Source organism: Phascolarctos cinereus, unplaced genomic scaffold, assembly GCF_003287225.1.
Source record: "Phascolarctos cinereus isolate Bilbo 61053 unplaced genomic scaffold, phaCin_HiC Scaffold_4;HRSCAF=312, whole genome shotgun sequence".
Taxonomy (NCBI): Eukaryota; Metazoa; Chordata; class Mammalia; order Diprotodontia; family Phascolarctidae; genus Phascolarctos; species Phascolarctos cinereus.
Genome location: NW_027555847.1, coordinates 59,303,340 through 59,324,235, shown reverse-complemented (window position 1 = coordinate 59,324,235; position 20,896 = coordinate 59,303,340). Strand labels below are relative to the sequence as shown.

Genomic DNA, 20,896 nt, shown 5'->3' with positions numbered 1-20,896 from the left:
AAATCCTGCCTTTAACATATATCAGCTGGGGCCATGAACATATATAATGTCTGATTGTACTAGGAAAATTTCTAAGGCTATATACACCATGGGAGGGGTTTTTCTCTATTGTGAGTTCCCAAATGAATAAAATCCCAGGTCTAGATCAAAAACCACAAAACAAAATCCAAACTCTATGTTTCGATGCGACATTCGATGCTTGGACATAGTATAAGATTTCCACTAATGCCTCCTCTGATGCCTCCTTGTATTGTGGAGATGACCCTGTCTTCCTGAACTTGACTCCTTGTAGACTGATGGCAGGATATGCCAGCAGGACACAGTTCTTTGGCAGACCCTTCCAATCTGAAAAGACTTTGAGTATGGGCACAACAATGGCCTATTATTAAGGTTTTAGATGACCTTGGAGAAGCTTATATCCAGAGGGCTAAGTCCCAGGCAGGACTGGTATGGTTGTCATGGAAGGAGTGTTGTCATGGAAGAAATATATCATCTCTTTGTGAGATTTCCAGTTTGTTATATTGTTATAATGGATTAATTCACAGACTTTGAATTGGAGGGCCCCTCAGAGACCATCTGGTCCAATCCAGACCTGAATAAGATTCCTCCCAAATAAGGGGTGATCTGGCATTGGCTTGAAGAGTGAGAGGAAAATCCTTCACCTCCTGGAATAGTCTATTCCAACTTCAAAAGAGTGTTAATTGTCAGCAAGCTTTTCATATATTGAGTTTAAAATCCCTCTCTCCCTGAAACTTCTCTCCATCACTCTAAGTACTGCCCTTTGAGGTCAAGTGGAGACAGAGCTTGAAACCTGTGATTTCAGTAGTGTAGGGAACTCTCAGATGAGGAAATCTCTCTACCAATTGTAGGTTGTCACCTTTTTGTTTAGAGAGCTGTCTAGAGCATGGAGGCTTCAAGTGACTCATCCAGGGTTACATAGTCAGTATATGTCAGAGGCAAGGCCAGGCCTCTATTGACTTCTTACACTATGGCTCCTTTTCCAGGTGGATGGCATCTAATCCATCTTCTACATATTGTTCAGTTGTTTCAATTGTGTCCAACTCTTTGTGACCCCATTTGGGGTTTTCTTGGCAAAGACACTGGAGTGGTTTGCCATTTCTTTCTCCAGCTCGTTTACAGATGAGGAAGTTGAGGCAAACAGGGTTAAGTGACTTGCCTGGGGTCACACATCTACTAAGTATCTGATAACTGGACTTGAACTCAGAAGAGTCTTCCTGACTCCAGACCCAGCACTCTATGCACTATGGCGCCACCTAGTGGCCCTTCTACATGACAATCTCTCAAATACTTAAAAGACAGATATCATGTAACCCCTAAATCTTCTCTTCCTCAGGATTCACATTCCCAGGTCTTGTAACTGGTTTTCATATGGTTACCCTCCTTGGGTTTTAATCCCTCCCAGATTGTCAACCTCCTTCCCAGAATGTGGTACGTGGACCTGAACACAGTAGCCCAAACATGGTCTAATGAAGGCAGACTATAGCACAACTATATACCTCTCATTCTGTACACCCTATATCTCTTAATGCAGAGCACCCTAAATGCCCTCCGCCATGGCCTAGATCTCGGTCTGATTCAGAGTACAAAGTTCTCCTTTACTTGGGGTTTACTCTGAAAATAAACTGGCCACGATATGCCTGGTTTCCCACCTTGGTGACTGGCAGATCAACCACCATTTCTGCAGAATAAGCAGCCACAGAGGGCAGGCACAATTTGTCAGTGACCAAAAAGCCAGCATTAGTCAAGCCTACTTTCTCCTTCTGCTCAGAGGGGAGCAAGTGGATGCTAACTCATGTGGACTCTGCCAGTGCACGTGTAGGCTAGCAGGGGAGGCAGTTACTCTTTGTGGAGGTAGATATGAAGACATATTGGGCTAGAAGATAAGAGACCTGGGATCAGATTCTGGTTCTGCAATTAACTCTTCATGAAACTCTGAGCAAGTTTATATAAGTGTGTGTGTATATGTGTGTGTATCTATATCTATCTATAGCTATATCCATAGACATATCTATCTATCTATCTATCTATCTATCTATCTATCTTCTATCTATCTATCTATCTATCTGTCTGTCTGTCTGTCCGTCTACCTATCTATCCCTCCATCTATCTAATCAGTTACATATCCTATCCTTAGTTTCCTCCTTTGTGAAATGGGGAATTGAGTTAATTGATCTCACCAGTCCCTTCCAGCTCTAATAGTCTCCCATGTTACAGAATCTTCCTGTTTGCCCCCTGCCCCCTAGACAGCATAAGCAGAAGAAAACAGGCTACATATGAGGGTTGGCCTTATATGCTGGAATACATGATTTTGTCTTTGTGATGCTATAGAAATACCTGTCTCACCGTCTGAAGGTCTACCATTAGAACTCATTTCCTTTGAGTGTCAAAGACTTTTAATCTCAAAGTCCTGTATAGCCTGCTGTGGTAGAAAGAGGACTAGACTAGGTTGTCCATAGTCAGGGTTCTGGTCCCCATTGTATCATGCAGAAGCTGTGTGATGTTGGACAATTCAGTCTCTAAGCTTCAGTTTCCTTTTATGGAAAATAAGGGGATTGGTGTAGACAATCCCTAAAGGTCCCAAGGTCCCCCTTTCAGACCTAATATGCTATGAGATGGAATGGCTCTTATGGGGTGTTCTGTAGGCAGAGTACTCCTTGAGGGATGGGCTTCTCTCTCTCTCCATATATATATATGTCTCTGTCTCTTTTTCCTTTTTCTCCTTTCCCTCTCCTCCTCATCCTCCTTCTTCTCTCTCTCCATATATATATGTCTCTCTCTTTTCCCTTTTCTTCTCTTTTCCCTCTCCTCCTTCTTATTCTCCTCCTCCTTCTTCTTCTCCTCCTCCTTCTTCTTCTTCTTCTTCTCCTCTCTCTCTCTCTCTCTCTCTCTCTCTCTCTCTCTCTCTCTCTTCTCTCTCTCTCTCTCTCTCCCTCTCCTTCCCTCTTCCTCCACCCCCACCATATATTTGTATTTGTGTTCCCAGTGCCTAACACAGGGGTGGGTATACAGTTGGTACTCCACAGATGCCTATTAATTATTTATTTCATTGGGTCTTTGGGGTTGAATGCTCCCAAGGACAGCAAAATTAGGGATAACGGGCAAGAGAGGTGAACTTCTTTACTACTCTGTTCCTTGAGAGCTGAATTCTACATTGATTTTGGAGTCAAAGGTTCTAGGTTAAAATCCTTCCTGTGATACCCATATGATCCTGGGCAAGTCACTTAAACATCCTGGCAGTTTCTTCATCTGTAAAATGAGGGGGTTGGAATAAATGGCTTCCAAGATCCCTTCTGGCTCTAAACCTGTGATTCCCCATCACCGTTATTTATCAGCAGGGCCTGCTGCCTCCCTACACGTGTGATTTTAGGTGTCGCCTTCTCTGAAATCCCCTTTCCCCATCTGTAAAATGGGATAATACCTGTCCTGTCTCACAGGATTGCCTCATCAAAACAAATGAGGTAATGGGTGTGAATGTGTTTTGAGGGCAGTGCAAATAAGGTGGAGGTAGGAACACCATCACTGGTATTGTTATTAGTATTATTAGGTAAGCCAGTGGCAAAGCTGGGCAGCGATCCCAGGACTCTTGGCTCCCTTTCCCTGAGCAGATGACATTTACCTCCTTGCCCTCGATCCAGCAAATTCCCAGCCAGTGACAGAGTCAGGGAAGGTTGAAATGAAATGCGGGCCAATTCTACTGCCCCAACCCATCTCCTTTCAGCAGAAGTCAGGAGGTAGAGAGGGGTGCTTTTGTGATGTCCTAGTTAGAATTTCAATTAGCCCTTTGCTGACAGATGTGTTAGCAGTATACCAGGTGGGTAGGAAAGTCATTGGAGGAATCACCAGGCCAGATCACCAGGGATGTCCTACCCACCCCCATCCACTTACTGGCTCCTGGAGAGCTGCTGTTAATTAAGGAAGAAAGCAAGCAGCTAGACCGTGGCTGTGTGTAATTCATTGTCTGTGTGCAGAGAGAGAGCTAGCATTTGATCCAAGAATGGAATAAATGGAGGGCTGGATTCTAGGAAACCAGAGATGGCTAGAACCTTGAGGATCACTGATTCCAGATTTACAAAGGAGTAAACTGAGGTTCCCAGAAGAGACCTCACTCGACTGTGGCCAGACTGTAAGTTAGTGGCAAAGTCAGGATCAGGACCCAGGCACTGTTTCCTATTTCAGTTATCTCTTTGCAACACCTTGCTGCCCCTTTCAAACTTAGAATTGTGGCATGTTATTGCTACATGGGACCTTAGGGATCCAGTCCAATGTCCTCTTTTTACAAATGGGGAAACTGAGGCCCAGAGAGAATAGGCACCTTGCTCATGATCACATAGATAATACATATCAGAATGCAGACTCAAACCTGGGTCTTCTGACTACAAGTTTAGGATTCTTTCCATTATACCCATCTTTGTATACAGCACCTAGCACATAGTAGGCGCTTCACAAATGATCATAGGATCATAGATTTTGAGTCAGAAGGGACCTCAGAAGTGATCGACTCAACCCCCTCATTGTATAGGTGAGGGCCAAAGGGGTTAAAGTGACATGTCCACCAACACACAGCTATTAGGTTGAACCCAGTCCTTTCTGACTCCAAGGTCGGTATTCTCTATCCATTATCATGAGTGTATACAAGATGGCAGGTGAGAGTAGACTCAGGTAGATTTACCTTGAGCTCCCAAATGGTTAGTATGATTTTCAATGCTCAATTGTTTCTACTTTATCCCTCATTTGCCCATTGCTTTTTTATTATCATTAATTATTATTAGTAGTAATAGTAGGAGGAAGAGGAGGATGAGGAGGTAGTAGTAGTAGTAGTAGTAGTAGTAGTAGTAGTGGTAGTAGTAGTAGTAGTAGTAGTAATAGTAGCAGTGGCAGTAGCAGAAGGAGGAGGAGGAAGAGGAAGTAGTGGTAGTGGTGGTGGTAGTAATGGTGGTAGTAGTAGTGTCATCACCATCCTCACCACTACCACCACTACTACTACCATCCCTTTTTCCTAGTTAGCCCTTTCCCAAGGTCAGATTCTTGGTCTTTGGAGATGCTCGAGCTCCCTATAGGACTTTCAAATGGAGAAGTTGGCCAGCTGAGATGTCCTGCCTTTTCTTCTTGAGAAGGGAGATGGCAAAACACTCCCCTCTCCTGCTGCCCCCTTACCTGATCCTGGTAGCACGTTCACCACACCTTTGGGAATGCCGGCTTTCACTGTCAGCTCTGCAAATTTCAAGGCAGTCAGTGGTGTCACCTGGCGGTACAGCAAAAGAATTGCAGTCTCAGACCCACTGGCCCTCCCAGGCCACTCTCTTCTATTTTATGCACTGGGTGACTTCCAGACATCACACATAGAAAAATGGAGCTATCATTTTTGATATGATTAAATGGTTCCAGCTGAACAACCAAGCTCACCTCTTTCTCCTTACCAGGATGCCCTCCTCCAGTGTATCCATCTCTCCAGAGCCATAGGATGAAGGCATTGGACCAGATAACTACTAAGATCCTCTCAAACTCTAAACAACTTTAAAAACCAACCAATCCTCCTTTCAGCAGGGGAGAAAACAGAGTAAGGAGGTGACTTGTTCAAGGTCACAAGGTAAGTGGCAGAGCCAGAATTCCAGCCTGGGCCTTTTGATTACAAGCCCAGTGTTTTCTTCGTGACTCCATTCTTTCTTCTCTATTCTTGGAAGACTTGACAACACCTAATGCTAAGCCCTGGAAAGAGTAAACGCCTAATGCATTTTTGATGTCATCATCACTCAATTAACAATCACTTATTATGCACCTACTATGTGTCAGGCTCTATGCTAGATGCTGAGGATACAAAAGGCAAAAATGGAACAATTTTTGCCCTCTTGGACCTTGTATTCTATCAGGAGGGACAAAACATAAATGTGTAAATGTGCACAAAATATATTCAAATACACAGAAAGTAATTTTTTACTAGGGGAGGCCCTAATAGTAGGGAGTGGAATCAGGAATGACCTGATAAAGGAGATGCTGGTGTGTGGAGGGAGTGTTGAAAGAAGCTATGGACTCTAAGAGGCAGAGGTGAGGAGGGAAATGATTCCAGACACAGAGTTCATTGTTGTCGTTCGTCCTTCATTCTCGAAGAGGACCATGACATCAGGAAGGTGACCCTATGATTTGCAAGTGAATTGGATTTTAGTGAGGGAGGGCTGTGCAAAATCACCAGCCTTACTCTCTCGTGTGGGACCATCTGGGTCCAGTGGTCAGATATAGATTGGGACTACTGGAGATGGCCTCCTGTGGGGTACATACAGCCTGTGTAAAGGCACCAAAATATAAGACGACTATTGTGTGTGAGGAGCTGCAAGACAGATAGTTTGATGTGAGCAAAAGAAGGAGAGTAGTGTATTGTAAGGCTGGAAAGACAGGTTGGAACCAGATTGTAAAGGGCCTTATATTTATATAAAAGGCATTTTTATTTGATCCTAGGAGTAACAGGTTACTGTCGATTCCGAGGATCAACTGATGACTCCATTGTACCAAGGTCACTTCTCACCTCAAAATTCTTCAGAGGCTCCCCATTGTCTATCAGACTGGAGTTCAGTGATCACGGGAATGATATGGTCAGACATATCAATTTGTAAGCTGTTTGTAAGGCCAAGCAGGAGGCCATTGCGAAAGTTTAGAGACGATGACGACCTTAACTAAGATGGCGGCTAGGTGAGTAGAGAAGTTTGGACACAAGAGATATTGGAAAGGGAGAAAACATCAAGATTTGGAAATTGATTGGACATGTGGGGTAAGGGAGAGTGAGGAGGCAAGGATGATGCTGGGAGTCTGGAAGACTGATGGTGCCTTTGTCAGAAATAGGGGAGTCTGGGGAAAGGTAATGAGTTCTGCTTTGGATGTGTCGAGTTTGAGATTACTCTGGGATATCCAGCTGGAAATGTCCAATAAGTAATTGGTGATGTGGGGCTACAAGCCAGGTATATAGATCTAGAGTCATATGAGTGAGCCATAGAGACTTTATTATTGCAGCAACTCCAACCCACACTGGTTTCTCTCTGTCCTGATCTTCTGTAATATTCCATCAGCAAAGTTGTAAAGTTGGTAAAAACCAGTTTCTGTGTCTTCTTACCTCCCCTTCTAGTAACTCCTATCTATTGGCACCCTCCTCCCCTCTGCTTACTCCCACATTCATTGTGTGTCCCGTAGTCTTACTCTCAGCTGATGAAAAACGAATCCTCTTATTAAAGAGATGAAGAAAGAATGAAAAAGAATTTGTTGGCTGTATGTCCTTGGCATACCTACCAAGGTGGGTAGTATTTGTATTACTGTTCCTGTTTTACAGATAAGGAAAAATGACTAGCCCAGAGCTTGAACCCAAGTCTTGACTCCCAGTCTACTGCTTTCTCATGACACTCTGCCATTTCTATAAATAATAAAGCCATAATATTGCCTAAGCACTAGACCCTCTCCCTTGAGATAATGTGGTACAGGTGGACATGGCTGGGTAGCTACCCAGAAAAGAAACTGGACCCCTGGAGTTAGCCTGGTGGGAGAGATGGCTGGAGATGCGAGTTCCTCCCCCAAACCAATGAGCAAACCCTGGGCTTGAAAGTGAAAGTTCAAGGATAGTATCACTGTACAATGATGGGCCAAATGGATAGCTTGCTCTACAGAGTTCCATGGTAGAGGGATCTCCCACTAGGACTCAGATTTGAGAAGCACACGTTGTTATAATTATGTCCACCCTCTCCCCTCCTCTCCACCCTATCAACCTCAACAACAATCATTGTACCTTGAGGCAACTCACCTGGGCTGGCTTGATGACTACCGTGTTGCCAGCTGCCAGGCAGGCAGCGGTCTTCCAGGAGAGCATCATCAGGGGATAATTCCAGGGAATGACGATGCCACAGACCCTAAACACCGAGGTGATCAGGCGGGAGTCCCTCCCCCATCCCATCCTGCCTCTTTCCATCTTCCCTGCCTCCTCTGTGCGATCCTAATCTAGCATGAGTAACCAGGCAAGAAGCCTGGACTCAGATCCAGGAGACCTTAGTTCTAGACCTGGCTCTGCTACGAAATCATCATGGCTCTTCAGGGCCTCATTTTTCTCATCTACAAAATGGAGTGGTTCTACTGGTTGATATCAAAGGTTCCTTTCTTCTCTGCCAGGTCATCCTGCCTCTTGCCGCCTCAGTTTTCTCATCTGTCAAATGGCCTGGTTGGACTAATATGACCCCTTTCCCATCTGACATGCTATGATTCTGTTCTGCAGGATGACCCTACTAATATATGAAGCTGTCTATCATGTCCACATTAGCCTCAAAGCAGCTCTTCTGAAATATTTGCATTCTAAGGCTTCTGCCACATAGGATGTACTTAACTTGTTAATTTATTTATATAATGTTTGCTAATTTATTTAAGGAAGTCTTCAGTTTCTTAACCCAAGGGAATGAGTGTCTAGGGATGGTTGTGGTATGAGATAGGAAGGCCCCAAAGACAAGGCTGTTATGCCTCAGTTGCCCAGGCAGCTATTTCTAGGGTGGCTTGGTGCCAGTGGGGACTTTTTCTGGAAAGACTGCGTTTGAGTCCTAGGTCTTTTTTATAAGTATGAGGGGGAAAAATAAAAAAAAAAGTCTGAGGGGAGCAGAGGGTGGGGATCAGCCTCTCCAAGTAAGTTCTCCAGTCACATGGCCCTAGAGGAAGCCACCAGCATCCCTCCCAGGGTGGGCTTAGCTTGATTATTCCCATTAGCTGTATCTTTGGAAAGCTTTGAGAGGCTCATAGGTATAGAATTGGAAGGGACCTTACAGTTTGACCACCCTTCATTTAACAGATGAGGAAACTGAGAACCAGTTCACTAAGTGAAATGCTTAAGATCACACAGCTAGTAGGTAACAGAGCCAGGATTTAAAACCAGGTCTCTCCTTCCACGCCTCCCACCCCACCTCCCCAAGTTGCTAGTATCTCTTCTCACTAAAATTATCTTTTTTTCTCTTGCACAGATTTTGCATATACTTATATGTACATGTTATTTCCCCAATAGAATGTAAGCTGCACACTTCTGCCTTTTTATCCTTAGTATCTAGCACAGTGCCTGGCATACAGTAGGTGCTTAAATACTTGTTAATTCATTAATTGCACCACATTGCCTCTCACAAAAGTAGGGTCACAGTTAGTCTTGAGGGAGGCCTGCCATTTGACCAGGTCCAATTTTCTGCCAATTTTGCTACCAAACCCTCCTATGAAAGCATTCCGAAGTGATAGGACTCACCCAACTGGCTCTTTCTTGGTGAAGGTAAGGTTGCGGTTAGGCCTTGCTTGGTTAATGGGGATGGTGGTACCCTGGAAACCAAACACAAGGATGTGTCAAGGTCTTTAGTCCTCCTTTCCCTCCCCCATACCCCCAGCTAGGGGTATACTGCCCATTGGATAGCTTGGCAATTTGTCCTTGGCTTGGAAATAGGAAGTCAGGCGTCCCTTACAGTAGAACAGAAAGTGTAAGGTAACACAGTGAGTGGTAGAGCTATAACCTCTAACTCCAAATCCAGGGTTCTTTCCATTGTATAAACCATGGGGGTTTCCATGACCCCTTCTTTATAATTATCTTACTTTTTCTTGTATCGTAGCTATTTATGTAAGCGTCCTTCCCTTCATTAGACAACAAGCTCCCAGAGAGCAGGCCCTGTATTGTAGGCTTCTTTCTATCTCTACTACTGAGCTTTGTACTTGAGAATGGAGAGATTTAAAACACAGCTTAAATTCCATGAGAACTGCTTTCTATCCTAGGTGTCTCGGGGTTCTCCATCCTGAAGGCCATAGGCCACTCAACTTCCAGAACAGGCAAAGGGAAACTGGTGAGTCACGTGTCTCCTAAGCAGGCTGGCGCCCTCCTCAGAGAATCCTTTTTTGGGGGGACGTTGACCTACCTGACCCATGCTGGCTCAGACTTTAGGAGAGGAGGTCAGGGCCTGACAGATCCTACCTGAATTTTGTCACACCAGCCTGCAAAGTAGCGGAACGTTTGGATGGACATGCCCACGTGTGTCTTCAAGGCCAGTGTGTACACGGCGCCTGAGTCAGCAGATTCAATGGTGGCCAGCTCTTCCTGGTGTTCCTGCATGAGGTCAGCTAACCTGGACAGGCCAGAGGAGAAGGAAAGGAATGGACATTGTCATCTTGCTCACCGCCTTTCCACCGCCATCTTGTTTTCCCCATCTTTCACTGCCCAAGTCTCATCTTACCTCCACCATGAAGCCTTCCCTAACTATTCAGGCCCACAATGATGTCTCCTTCCTCTGAAGCCTTACCACACAGCTAGTCTTAGAATTAAGGATGGAGAATCATACATCTGGGAAGAACTTAGCAGGCATCTAGACCAACCTCCTCAGAAACTTAAATGACTTGCCAGGGTCACACAGCTGGCTAGTGACAGGAATGTGACTAGAGCCCAGATCTCCTGATTCAGTCTGGTGTTCTTTCCACTTAAGCACATCACTCAATTTCACGCTGTCTTGCAATGTTCATTAATTCTTATGTGTCTGAAGTTTCCTTTTATAGTGGTAAGAACACTAGCCTAGTAGTTAGAAGACCTGGGTTCAAGTCCTGACTCCACCCATTAGCTAGGTGACTTTTGGCAATCACTCCCCCTCTTCTCCATCTCCCATTCTATAAATAAGGAGGGATGATCTTTTCAGTTCTGACATGCTATGATTCTTCCCATCTTGATCATCGGCACTCTGAGGGCAGAAATTAGGTCTTATATATTTTTCTATCCCCATTCCTGTCCTTCTGCAGAAGAAGTGCAGATACATGAGGTTTGGAGGAGGCTGAGTCTGAGGTTAGTTCCTGCGGGGACCCTGACACCTTGTGGTATAGTGAAAAGAGCACTGGATTTGGAGTCCAAAGACTTGGAAGGTTACTTTGTCTCTCTATGCCTCAGTTTTCTCATCTGTAAAATGAGGGAGTTAGGGTTCAGTGATATCTAAGGCACCTCCCAGCTGTGAAGCCTGAGTCAGTGGTTTTCTCATTTCGGAATCAACCTGCTGGTTGTTGAAGCCTTGGAAAACAGATCAAGCTGGAGGCCACTGAGAAATGGAGCAAGACTGAGAAACTTTTAAAAATCATTTTGTTAAGAGCTTTAAAAATATGCTTCACTTGTAAGATATTTGATAGCTCTCACAATATCATCTATTTCTGTTGATTGATATATAAATGTATATATACTTTATATATGTATATATATGTGTGTATATATGTATATATATACACACACACACACACATATATATGTATGTATGTACTATAATTTGAGGCTTTAGAGAGCACCTACCTCTTTCTCCTCAATTTTACAGATGGAGAAAGCAGAGAAGGGGAATGACTTGTCCAAGGTCTCAGTACAAGTTAACAGCAGAAGCTCCATTCTTTGCAAAGGTGGGGAACTACGGGTGTGAAACATTGCATACTGTAGACCATCAGACATGGTTAATTTGGGGGAGTTGATTTAGTGATGTATGGCATTGGGGGTACAGAGCGGTGGAGAAGACGGGAAGCAGGAGGACACATTTAGAAATGAAGGCGATGTAAAACCGAGGGACATTGACACAAATTAAAACAATGACAAGAAGCAGTCTCAAGTTAATGGAGTGGCTAGGACCTGAAGCTGGCTCTTCCAGTTCCTAGTTCAGTCTTCTCACATTGTGTAGTGTTTAAAATTACATTTCATATTTTTCTATGGAAAATAACAGCTATTTTCTCTCCCTACTATCCTCACCCCACTGGAAAAAAAAAAAAAACCAAAATCCTTGTTACAGACATGCATAGTCAAGCAAAACAATGATCACATTGGCCAACTCTCTCTAGGGTATGCACACATATATGTATATGTATATGTGTGTATATAAATACATACACACATACATATATACATACACACACACACACACACACACACATATATATATATATATATATATATATATATATATTTAATGTGATGTTTTGTATAAATATGTATACAGTGTGTATATACACACACAAATTCTGCATCTTGGGTCCAATGATTCTTTATCAGGAGGTGGGTAGAATTCATTATCATTGGTCCTTTGAAGGCTGCCTTCAATGACTACTGGGAGAACACTGCCCCCTGCTGGACCTGTTACTTAGCCTTCTGATGACACTCTTGGCAACTGCAAGAAATGAATTCTGTTTCAAAGCTCTCTGGAAATTTATTTGGACTAATTAAGAAGCAGTATATAAATGTGTCAGCATAACTCCTTGTAAGCTGCTCGACAGCAGGACTCATACTGTATACCTACCTGCTTGTTTGTCCCCCAGTGGTCTCTTTCTCCTGACATGAGTTTAATAAAAACTGGCTGATTTCCTTGACTGAGTCATGGTGTCAGGTGGCACCCCAGGTGGGACAGCGTCTAAGCCACACCAAAAGGCAGTCTGCCTTCTCCTCAAAACTTTCCAGAAAAGATGCCATCCTCCCTTAGCAATGTATTTCTTCCTGCCATGTCCCCATTGTTGTTGGATTTTTTCCCCCTCTCTCGAGTGGAAAATGGTATTCATCAAAGAGCATAAAGAAGTAAGTCCCATTTTTGGCGGGGCCTCCGGTGTTGCTGTCATTCACACCTGGCCTCTCTCAGAACTCCACTGCCTTCTGCTCTTCCTCCTCATCACATTGCCACCCCTAGAAACCGCCACCCTGGAGCCTTCCTCCCCTCATTGGTGCCCCCCTTTCAAGTTCCACTGTATAGGCTGTCTTCTCTCAGTAGAATGTAAGCTCCTTGAGGGTAGGAATTGTTTTTCTTGCTTCAATTTGTATTCCCAATGCTTATTAGCACAGTGCCTGGCATGTGATGGGTTATGGATTATTGGCTTTCATTCTTGAAGAGGATCAGAATGACATCACTATGTCAGGATCAACGTACAGTGTGTCTGACTGTGGCTGATCAGACCAATACAAGCTCAGACGGCCATACCATAGGTGGGGCACAAATAGTCCATATGAACACTTGGGATATAGATGTCTTTAATTAGCGCATAAAAGGCACTGGGGTGAGTCTACTGAGAATGCTTTGGAGTCTTGAAAGTTTCTTCCCCTATCCTTTACCTTGAGCTCTTATTAGCTACCACCTTCAGAGATTAATTGACCGCAAGACCCTCGAGGGAGAGGCACAGGAGGAGGGGAGAGGAAGGGGGCAGGAACAGAAGGAGACAGAAAAGGAAAGACGGGAAGAGTGCCAAAGTCTAATGGTGTATTACTTCACAGGTCCAGTCCTGCTTCTAAATGTACACCAGCCTTTCATCTGACACTAATGTAAGCCTCAGAGATCATCTTACTCAGGTCGGAGAAAGAACGGAATGGAAGGCTCCTGGAAGATATCCCAGAGCTCCAGGGATCAGAGGATTTAGAACTGGAAGGGACGCCGGGGAACATCTAATCCAAGACTCACTTTTTAGAGCCTAGGGAATTGGGACCCAGAGAGGGGAACCTATTAGCCGAAAGGCATATGGGAAATTTGTGGTGGCACGAGGACTAGAATCTGGATTGCTTGACTCCCAGTCTGGTGCTTTTCTTTTTTTTTGGTGAGGCAATGGGGTTAAGTGACTTGCCCAGGGTCACACAGCTAGTAAGTGTCTGAGGCCAGGTTTGAACTCAGGTCCTCCTGAATCCAGGGCTGGTGCTCTATCCACTGTGCCACCTAGCTGCCCCAGGTGCTCTTTCTAATATAACACACTTTTCAGGGGCATCTAGAAGGTCTTCTGGCCCTGCACCCCTCCCCCAATCCCTCCTTCATTCATTGCCTGTGCCTGAAATTCTATTCTTGGAGTGCCATCCCCTTAGCTTGATCCTTGTTAAAATTCCAATTCCCATTGGAAGGGTCATACTCTGAGCTGTTCTGCATACTTCAGTGTGAACTAGGACCTGAGAGAAGATTTGCCAGTGGGTCTGGAAGAGAGAGTTTGGGGGCATTAAGCACTGGGAGAGGAAGGAGAATCAGGAAGGAACTCAAAGGCAATCTCATCTTTCCCCACAAACCTGCTCCTTCTGACTTTACCAGTACTGTCTGTGGTTCCATCATTCACTCAAGTCTTCTGTGTTTGAAATCCTAGGGTTATCTTTGAATTTGCGAGGAGATGGAGGGGTCACCAAATCCTATGAATTCCATTTTTCAAAACCTATTTCATTCCCATCTCCTCTCTATTCCCACTGCCAGTCCTGCCTGAACCATTGTAATAGTTGCCAGGCAGATTGTTCCACATTCATTTTTTCCCCCTTCTCCAATACATCTTTTATAAGGCTCATCAACTGTAATGTCTGGACATGGTATTCTTCTGCTCCAAAATCTTCAATGCCTCCCTATGCCTCCCCAGTAAAGTTTGAGTTGCTTTTCTGGGTATTCAAGGCCTCCCATAGTAGTGTGACCCTGTCCTTTGAACCTTTATCTCATATTACTGTCCTTCACATATTCTAAATTCCAGCAAAGTCAGATTACTCTTCTCCAATGTTCACAGAGCTCTCCAGGCTTCATGCCTTTGCTCAAGCTGTTTCCCATAAGGAGACTTTCACTTTTGCTTTTATATCCCTTGTGCCTGGCACATGGCATGCAGTAAGCACTTAATAAATGCTTATTGAGCTGAATGGAGTTATTGAAATTGAATAAAACTCTCACAGTGCCTAGCACAATACTTGAATAACAATAGGAGCTGATGTAGGTTTGTTGAATGACTAGGTTAAATACGTGGGAAATTGAGGATGTGGAAGTCAAACCTCTCCATTTCATAGTCACAAGCATATGACAGTCTTATTTTCTACTAAGCCCGGTTTTCTGTTGGCCACACAAGGTCCCATTTAATGCAATGTTTTGTCTTCTATGTTCTGAAATTCCATGTTCTGTGATTTCAAGGCCCTTTCAGCCCTAAATATTCTAATGGTCCATTCCAGCTCTGACATTCTGTGTTCTAAGTCTATGTTCTGAGAGTCTATGTTCTAAGAGCTCTTCCAGCTCTGACAATCTATGTTCTAAGAGCTCTTCCAGCTCTGACATTCTGTGTTCTAAGGGCCCTCCCAGCAATGACAGTCTGTATTCTAAGAGACCTTTGGGCTCTGACATTCCGTGTTCTAGGTCTATGTTCTGAGAGTCTATGTTCTAAGAGCTCTTCCAGCTCTGACAGTCTATGTTCTAAGAGCTCTTCCAGCTCTGACATTCTATGATCTAAGGTCTCTCCCAGCTCTGACAGTTTATATTCTAAGAGTCCTTCCAGCTCTGACATTCTATGTTCTAAGGTCCCTCCCAGCTCTGACAGTTTATATTCTAAGAGCTCTTCCAGCTCTGACATTCTGTGTTCTAAGTCTATGTTCTGAGAGTCTATGTTCTAAGAGCTCTTCCAGCTCTGACATTCTATGTTCTAAGGTCCCTCCCAGCTCTGACAGTTTATATTCTAAGAGCTCTTCCAGCTCTGACAGTCTATGATCTAAGGTCTCTCCCAGCTCTGATAGTTTATATTCTAAGAGTCCTTCCAGCTCTGACATTCTATGTTCTAAGGTCCCTCCCAGCTCTGAGAGTCTATGTTCTAAGGGCCATTATTTTTCTCTCTGGGTGTGTTCTACACTGCCAAGTCCCCTGGTTTTCTAGGAATTGTGGCTACCTTCTTGTTGAAGACAAGTAGGACTGGGAAGGAAAGCTCTGGGCCCCTATCTCCAGTGCTTGGGTCTGAAGCCCCCACACTCCCAGGGATGAGGAAAGCTGCCCTGCTTACTTGTAGAGAAGTCGTCCCCTGTCTCTGGGGTTTATCTTTCCCCACACTCCATTCTCAAAGGCATCTTTTGCTGCGGCCACGGCCTGGTCAACATCAGAGATCTGGGCGAGTGATACTTTGCAGATGGCCTGTGAAGAGCAAAGCCAGATACAGGGTTTCCTGAGAGGTCCAAGGCTCAGGACTTCTGTCACCAGGGCCTTTGCGGGGCACTTGGACCAGAAGTGGTCTGAATTTTCCAATTCTTTTACTGATGTTTTAAACTCTGTTTCCTCACTTCTGAGAAGGTACAAACCACTTTGGGGGCATTCTTATCTTTTCCCAGCTTGGTAGCACAGTGAATAGAGGATGGGGGCCTGAAATCAGGAAAACCTGAATTCAAATCCAGCCTTAGACAATTAACAGTTGTATGACCCTGGGTAAGTCACTTATACTCTATCTGCCTCAGTTTTTTCCACTGTAAAGTGGGGATAATAACAGCACCTATGTCACAGGGTTGTCGTGAGGATCAAAGGAGATTCTCCCTTTTTTAGAGTGCTTAGTGCAGCATCCGATATGTAGTAGGCTCTTAGTAAATGTTCCCTTTCCCTCCTCCCATGTGACCTTAGACAAGTTATTTAATCTCTCTGGATGTCAGCTTCCTCATTTGTATAATGAAAGGGCTGGATGTCTAGGGTCCCCTCCATCTGTACATCTCTGATTCTATAGCCCTTTATTCCAGAGCAGCAGATGGGAGATGAAGTATACTCAGGAGAGTTGGGGCAGGTGGTGGAAAGTAAGGTAAGGATTACAGTTCCTTCTTCTTCTCTTACCCCTTCCAGATTCACTCATCACCCATGGAGGTCCTTCCTCTTAACCTTTGGGGCATCAGATAATTACTTCCTCACACTGTGGTAGCATTTTACTGCTTCCAAAGAATTTTTTCATTTTTTATCTCATTTGAATCCCCCAGTCATTACCGTATAAGCTGGGCAAGGCAGAAGCTATAATCTACATTTTACAAATGGGGAAACTGAGAGAGACTAAGTAACTTACTCAAGGTCTCAGAGCAAATAAGGGGTGAGATACAGATCAACACTGAATGGGAAGAGAAGAGGAAAGGTTTGGCTGGCCTGCCAGGACTCACAGTCCCATCTGTTGGGTTGATGGTTTCGTAGGTCTTAGCTCCTTCAGCATCTACAAACATCCCATTGATGAAGAGCTGGTGAGGCATTCGAATGGTCAGGTTGTTGATGGACTTCTCCACCTGAGAAAGACAGAGACTAATTGACCCTTGTCCCTCTAAAACCCACCAGGAGATTTAGGCTTCAAGTCTCTCGTTCACCCTCTGGGACAAAGGGGATTGTTGTAGTGGCAGCTGAGGAGTAGGGAGAATTGTTGAAAGTTGGTCTGTTATTCTCAGTTTCCCCTGCTAACCAGGGGACAGGTAGGGGCTGGGGTAACCGTCATCTGCAGAAATCCCTAGAATGCATTATAAACTCCACATACGGCCCCAACTCTATAACTTTGTGCCAGCCTGAAGATTCATTGTACCATAAAGAGCGTCATCAATCACTTTGGTGTTGTGTTGCAAAGACTTCCTTATAATACAGAAAATGGAAGTTAGGAGGAAGAAGCTTCATGGAAGAAAAAGAAAGTGTCGCCTACTCTTAGCTTTCTTGTTTCCCTCTTCAAGGTCAGAAACAGAAAAGAATTAGTCACATAGATATCTATGTACACAGCATGAACTTCCATGACAATCATTACTCAATCAAAAGAAAATGCATTGATAAGAGCCTTCTCAAATTTTCACATGGAATAAAGCTGGGAGGGAAAGCCAACATGTCGCATGACAGAGTCAGGATCTAAAAGGCTTTTGACAAAATGGAACACTAGACTGAATCTAACACACAAAAAAATGTAATAGCAGTAAATGTAAAGTCATACATTTGGGTTCCAAAAATCAACTTCCTGAGTACAAGATAGGGGAAGAATAGTTAGCTGTTCGTTTGGAAAAGATCTAGAGGTCTCGGTGGACTGTGAACTCAACCCAAGTCAACAATATGATACAGAAACAAAAAAAAATTAGGCTTCAAGTAAGGAAAGAAGTTGTTAATAATTAGAGCTTCTCAAAAGTGGAATGGGCTGCCTTTGAAAATAGTGGATTTCCCCTTGATGGAAACCTTCACGAAAACACTGGATAGCTAACTAGACAGACGTGTTATAGAAGGGATTCTTATTCACATGTGGGTTGGACTAGATGGTGTCTGAGATACCTGCCACCTCTGAGATTCTAGGATTTTCTCAATCAATTTTCCATTATTCAAGGAGAGGGGAAAATTTCCCCTCAATGCAGTATACTGTGGGATGGGGGGTGGAGGAGAAGTGGCTGAATTTGGATTCAGAAGAGCTGTGTTTGAATTCCACTTTGCCATTTACTGGCTGTGTGACCTTGTCCAAGTCACTGGACCCCAGGTTCCTCATTGGTAAAATAAGGGGGTTGAGTTAGATGACCTATAAGGTCCCTATAAGCTCAGATATGTACAATCCTAGGTGTAGAATATAGCCTCTGGACGTGCTGTTGATTGGTAATTGGATGTCAGAACTTCAAGGGCTCTTAGCAACCTACAAATTTACTGCCTGCCTAGCATACAAACTTTTAGACAGAGTACATTGGAACTAATTTTTAAATGAGTTTGTATCAGAGACAAAAAAACAAAACAAAACAAATTTTAAAACAATATGTAAATAGAAAAAATAATTTTCATATAAAGGTTTCAAGTTACTTAGCAGAAAAAAACATGTGAATAAAACAGGGCAACTTACATTTTCTACCTTTTATGGTAAACTGTTTTGCATAGTACCCTGGTTCAAAATTCTTCCATTTCTTAGACTGTGGACCACACTGTGTCAGGATTTTCTTCCTGTATCATTCAATTAAGTACAGGTAGGACATATAAAGTGCAACTAGGCGGTGCAGTGGATACAGCGTGAGGCCTGGAATCAGGAAGACCTGGGTTCAAATCTGACCTTAGATAGTGTGTGTTACCCTGGGCAACTCACTTAACCCTGTTTGCCTCAGTTTTCTCATCTGTAAAATGAATTAGAGAAGGAAATGGCAAACCACTCCAGCATCTGCCAAGAAAACCCCAAATGGGGTCATGAAGAGTTGGACACAACTGAGATGACTGTGTAGGACACATAAGGTTCCCCTAGTGGATATAGAGAATAGGGCCAGGGAAGAAAGGAATCTTAAATGCAGTGTTTAGAATTCTCCAGGAATGTTGATCCCAGCTGCCATTTTGGATTCCAAAGCAAGTGAGTGTCACTACCATATAGGGTTTATTTAGAAGGTACCAAATACTTTTTGGAGGGGGATGTGATTCACTACCTACATAGTCTATAACTTGTTTTTCTTCTCCATCTTCCCCTCTCAGTTTTCTAATCAACATCTGGATGAAATCCCCAAAGGTAGTTGCCATGTACACATCTTCATTCTCTAATTCCAGGCCATCGCATTGCAATTTCACTTCTTCTACAAGCCTAGAAAAAAGAAGTTTGAGAACATATGACATATGTTCTGCATATCCCTGCATCTGTAGAAGCCAAGACTAGGTGCTAAAGACCAGCAAAATGGCAATGACCACCAGCCCCAACACTGATACCATCATCTTCCAGCATGTTGGACTGAAGTCCCACAGTGGGTATGTTATGCTTGAATAATAATTACTAAGATAATAACTCATTGATAATAATAGCCTGCTTAAAAGTTTGCAAAACACTTTAAAACATCTCATTTCTCATCTACCTTTTCTGTCTTTAAGGACTTTATGCTCTAGGAGGAAGAAGACACAGACAAATGTAACTATCAATCACCATGCAGACAATGAACAGAAGATGCATAAACAGTGAATTCAAGTTAACAACAAAAACAAGTGTTACTTGCTGCAATGAGTTTGTTTGGGCAAAAGGAGATCTGGGTTAATCAAGCAAAGCTTTCTGAAGGAGGATTTAGACTAGGATTTAAAAGGAACTGGAGGCCATAATTTAAGAGGGATCTTGATAAACTTAAGCACAAGTAGGTGATCAAGGTGGTGCCAGGAGGCTGTGTCATGTGAAGGACAGTTGAGGACTGCTTAGGTTGGAGAAAAGAAGACAAGACCTTGGTCTTTGAGTATCTGAAGGATTGCTGGGGAGAGGAGGCATTTTGTGTAATTCCAACGTCCTTTTAAGCTCAAATATGTTCAATGCTAGGTGCAGAATATATCATCTGGCTGTGCTATTAATTGGCAGCTGGATGTCAGAGCTTATAACAGAAATAGGACCAATTTGGGAAGGGAAGTAGGGGGCAGAGTTCAATTCAAAGGAAGCAGAACTCTTTTTAAAGATGAGCACTAGGGGCAGCTAAGTGGTGCAGTGGATAGAGTGCCAGGCCTGAAGTCAGGAGTACTGGAGTTCAAATCTGGCCTCAGATCAAACACTTAACACTTACTACTTGTGTGACTCTGGGCAAGTCACTTAGCCCCACTTGCCTAAAAATTAAAACAAACAAACAAAAAAAAAGATGATCACTATCCCACAATAGACTGGGCTACCCAAGGGGGTGGCTAGGTGGTACAGTGTTTAGAATATGGGAACTGGAGTTAGGAAGATCTGAGTTTGAATCTGGCTTCAGACACTTACCAGCGATATGACCCTGGGCAAGTCATTTAACCTCTGTCTGCCTCGGTTTCCTCATCTGTAAAATGAGGCTAATAATAGTAATCTACCTCACAAGGTTGTTGTGAAGGACAAATAAGATAATATTTGTTAAGGGCTTTACAAACCTTAACGTGTCGTATGAATGCTAGCTATTATTATCATCATCGTCATTACTGTTATGATGATGTTATTGTTATCATTATCTCTCCATTACTGGAAGTGTGCAGATACAGACTAGATAACCACCTGTCAGGGAAGATATAAAACAGAGGTTCCTCATACTTTCTATGTCATACCCATCCCTCTGACAGTCTGAAAGAAATGATCTCATTTATTTGTCACAGCCACCTGAGAAGCGGATACTATTATTATCCTCATTTTACAGATGAGAAAACCAAGGCAGACAGAGGCTAAATGACTTGTCCAGAGTAACACAGCTAATAAGTATCTGAAGCCAGATTCA

At 43.6% G+C, this 20,896-nt stretch overlaps 1 protein-coding gene across 1 annotated transcript in view; it reads right to left on the bottom strand.

Annotated features, from left to right (window-relative positions):
- ALDH1L1 (aldehyde dehydrogenase 1 family member L1) overlaps window positions 1-20,896 on the bottom strand; it is a 77,305-nt gene that overhangs the window by 24,215 nt on the left and 32,194 nt on the right. Inside the window, exons 10-16 of the mRNA XM_020981150.2 lie at window positions 19,128-19,275; window positions 16,880-16,999; window positions 15,757-15,884; window positions 9,974-10,124; window positions 9,263-9,333; window positions 7,799-7,904; window positions 5,176-5,263 (exon numbers count right to left, since the gene is read on the bottom strand). Coding sequence (XP_020836809.1) covers window positions 5,176-5,263; window positions 7,799-7,904; window positions 9,263-9,333; window positions 9,974-10,124; window positions 15,757-15,884; window positions 16,880-16,999; window positions 19,128-19,275 — 812 coding nt within the window. The remainder of the gene's footprint in view (window positions 1-5,175; window positions 5,264-7,798; window positions 7,905-9,262; window positions 9,334-9,973; window positions 10,125-15,756; window positions 15,885-16,879; window positions 17,000-19,127; window positions 19,276-20,896) is intronic.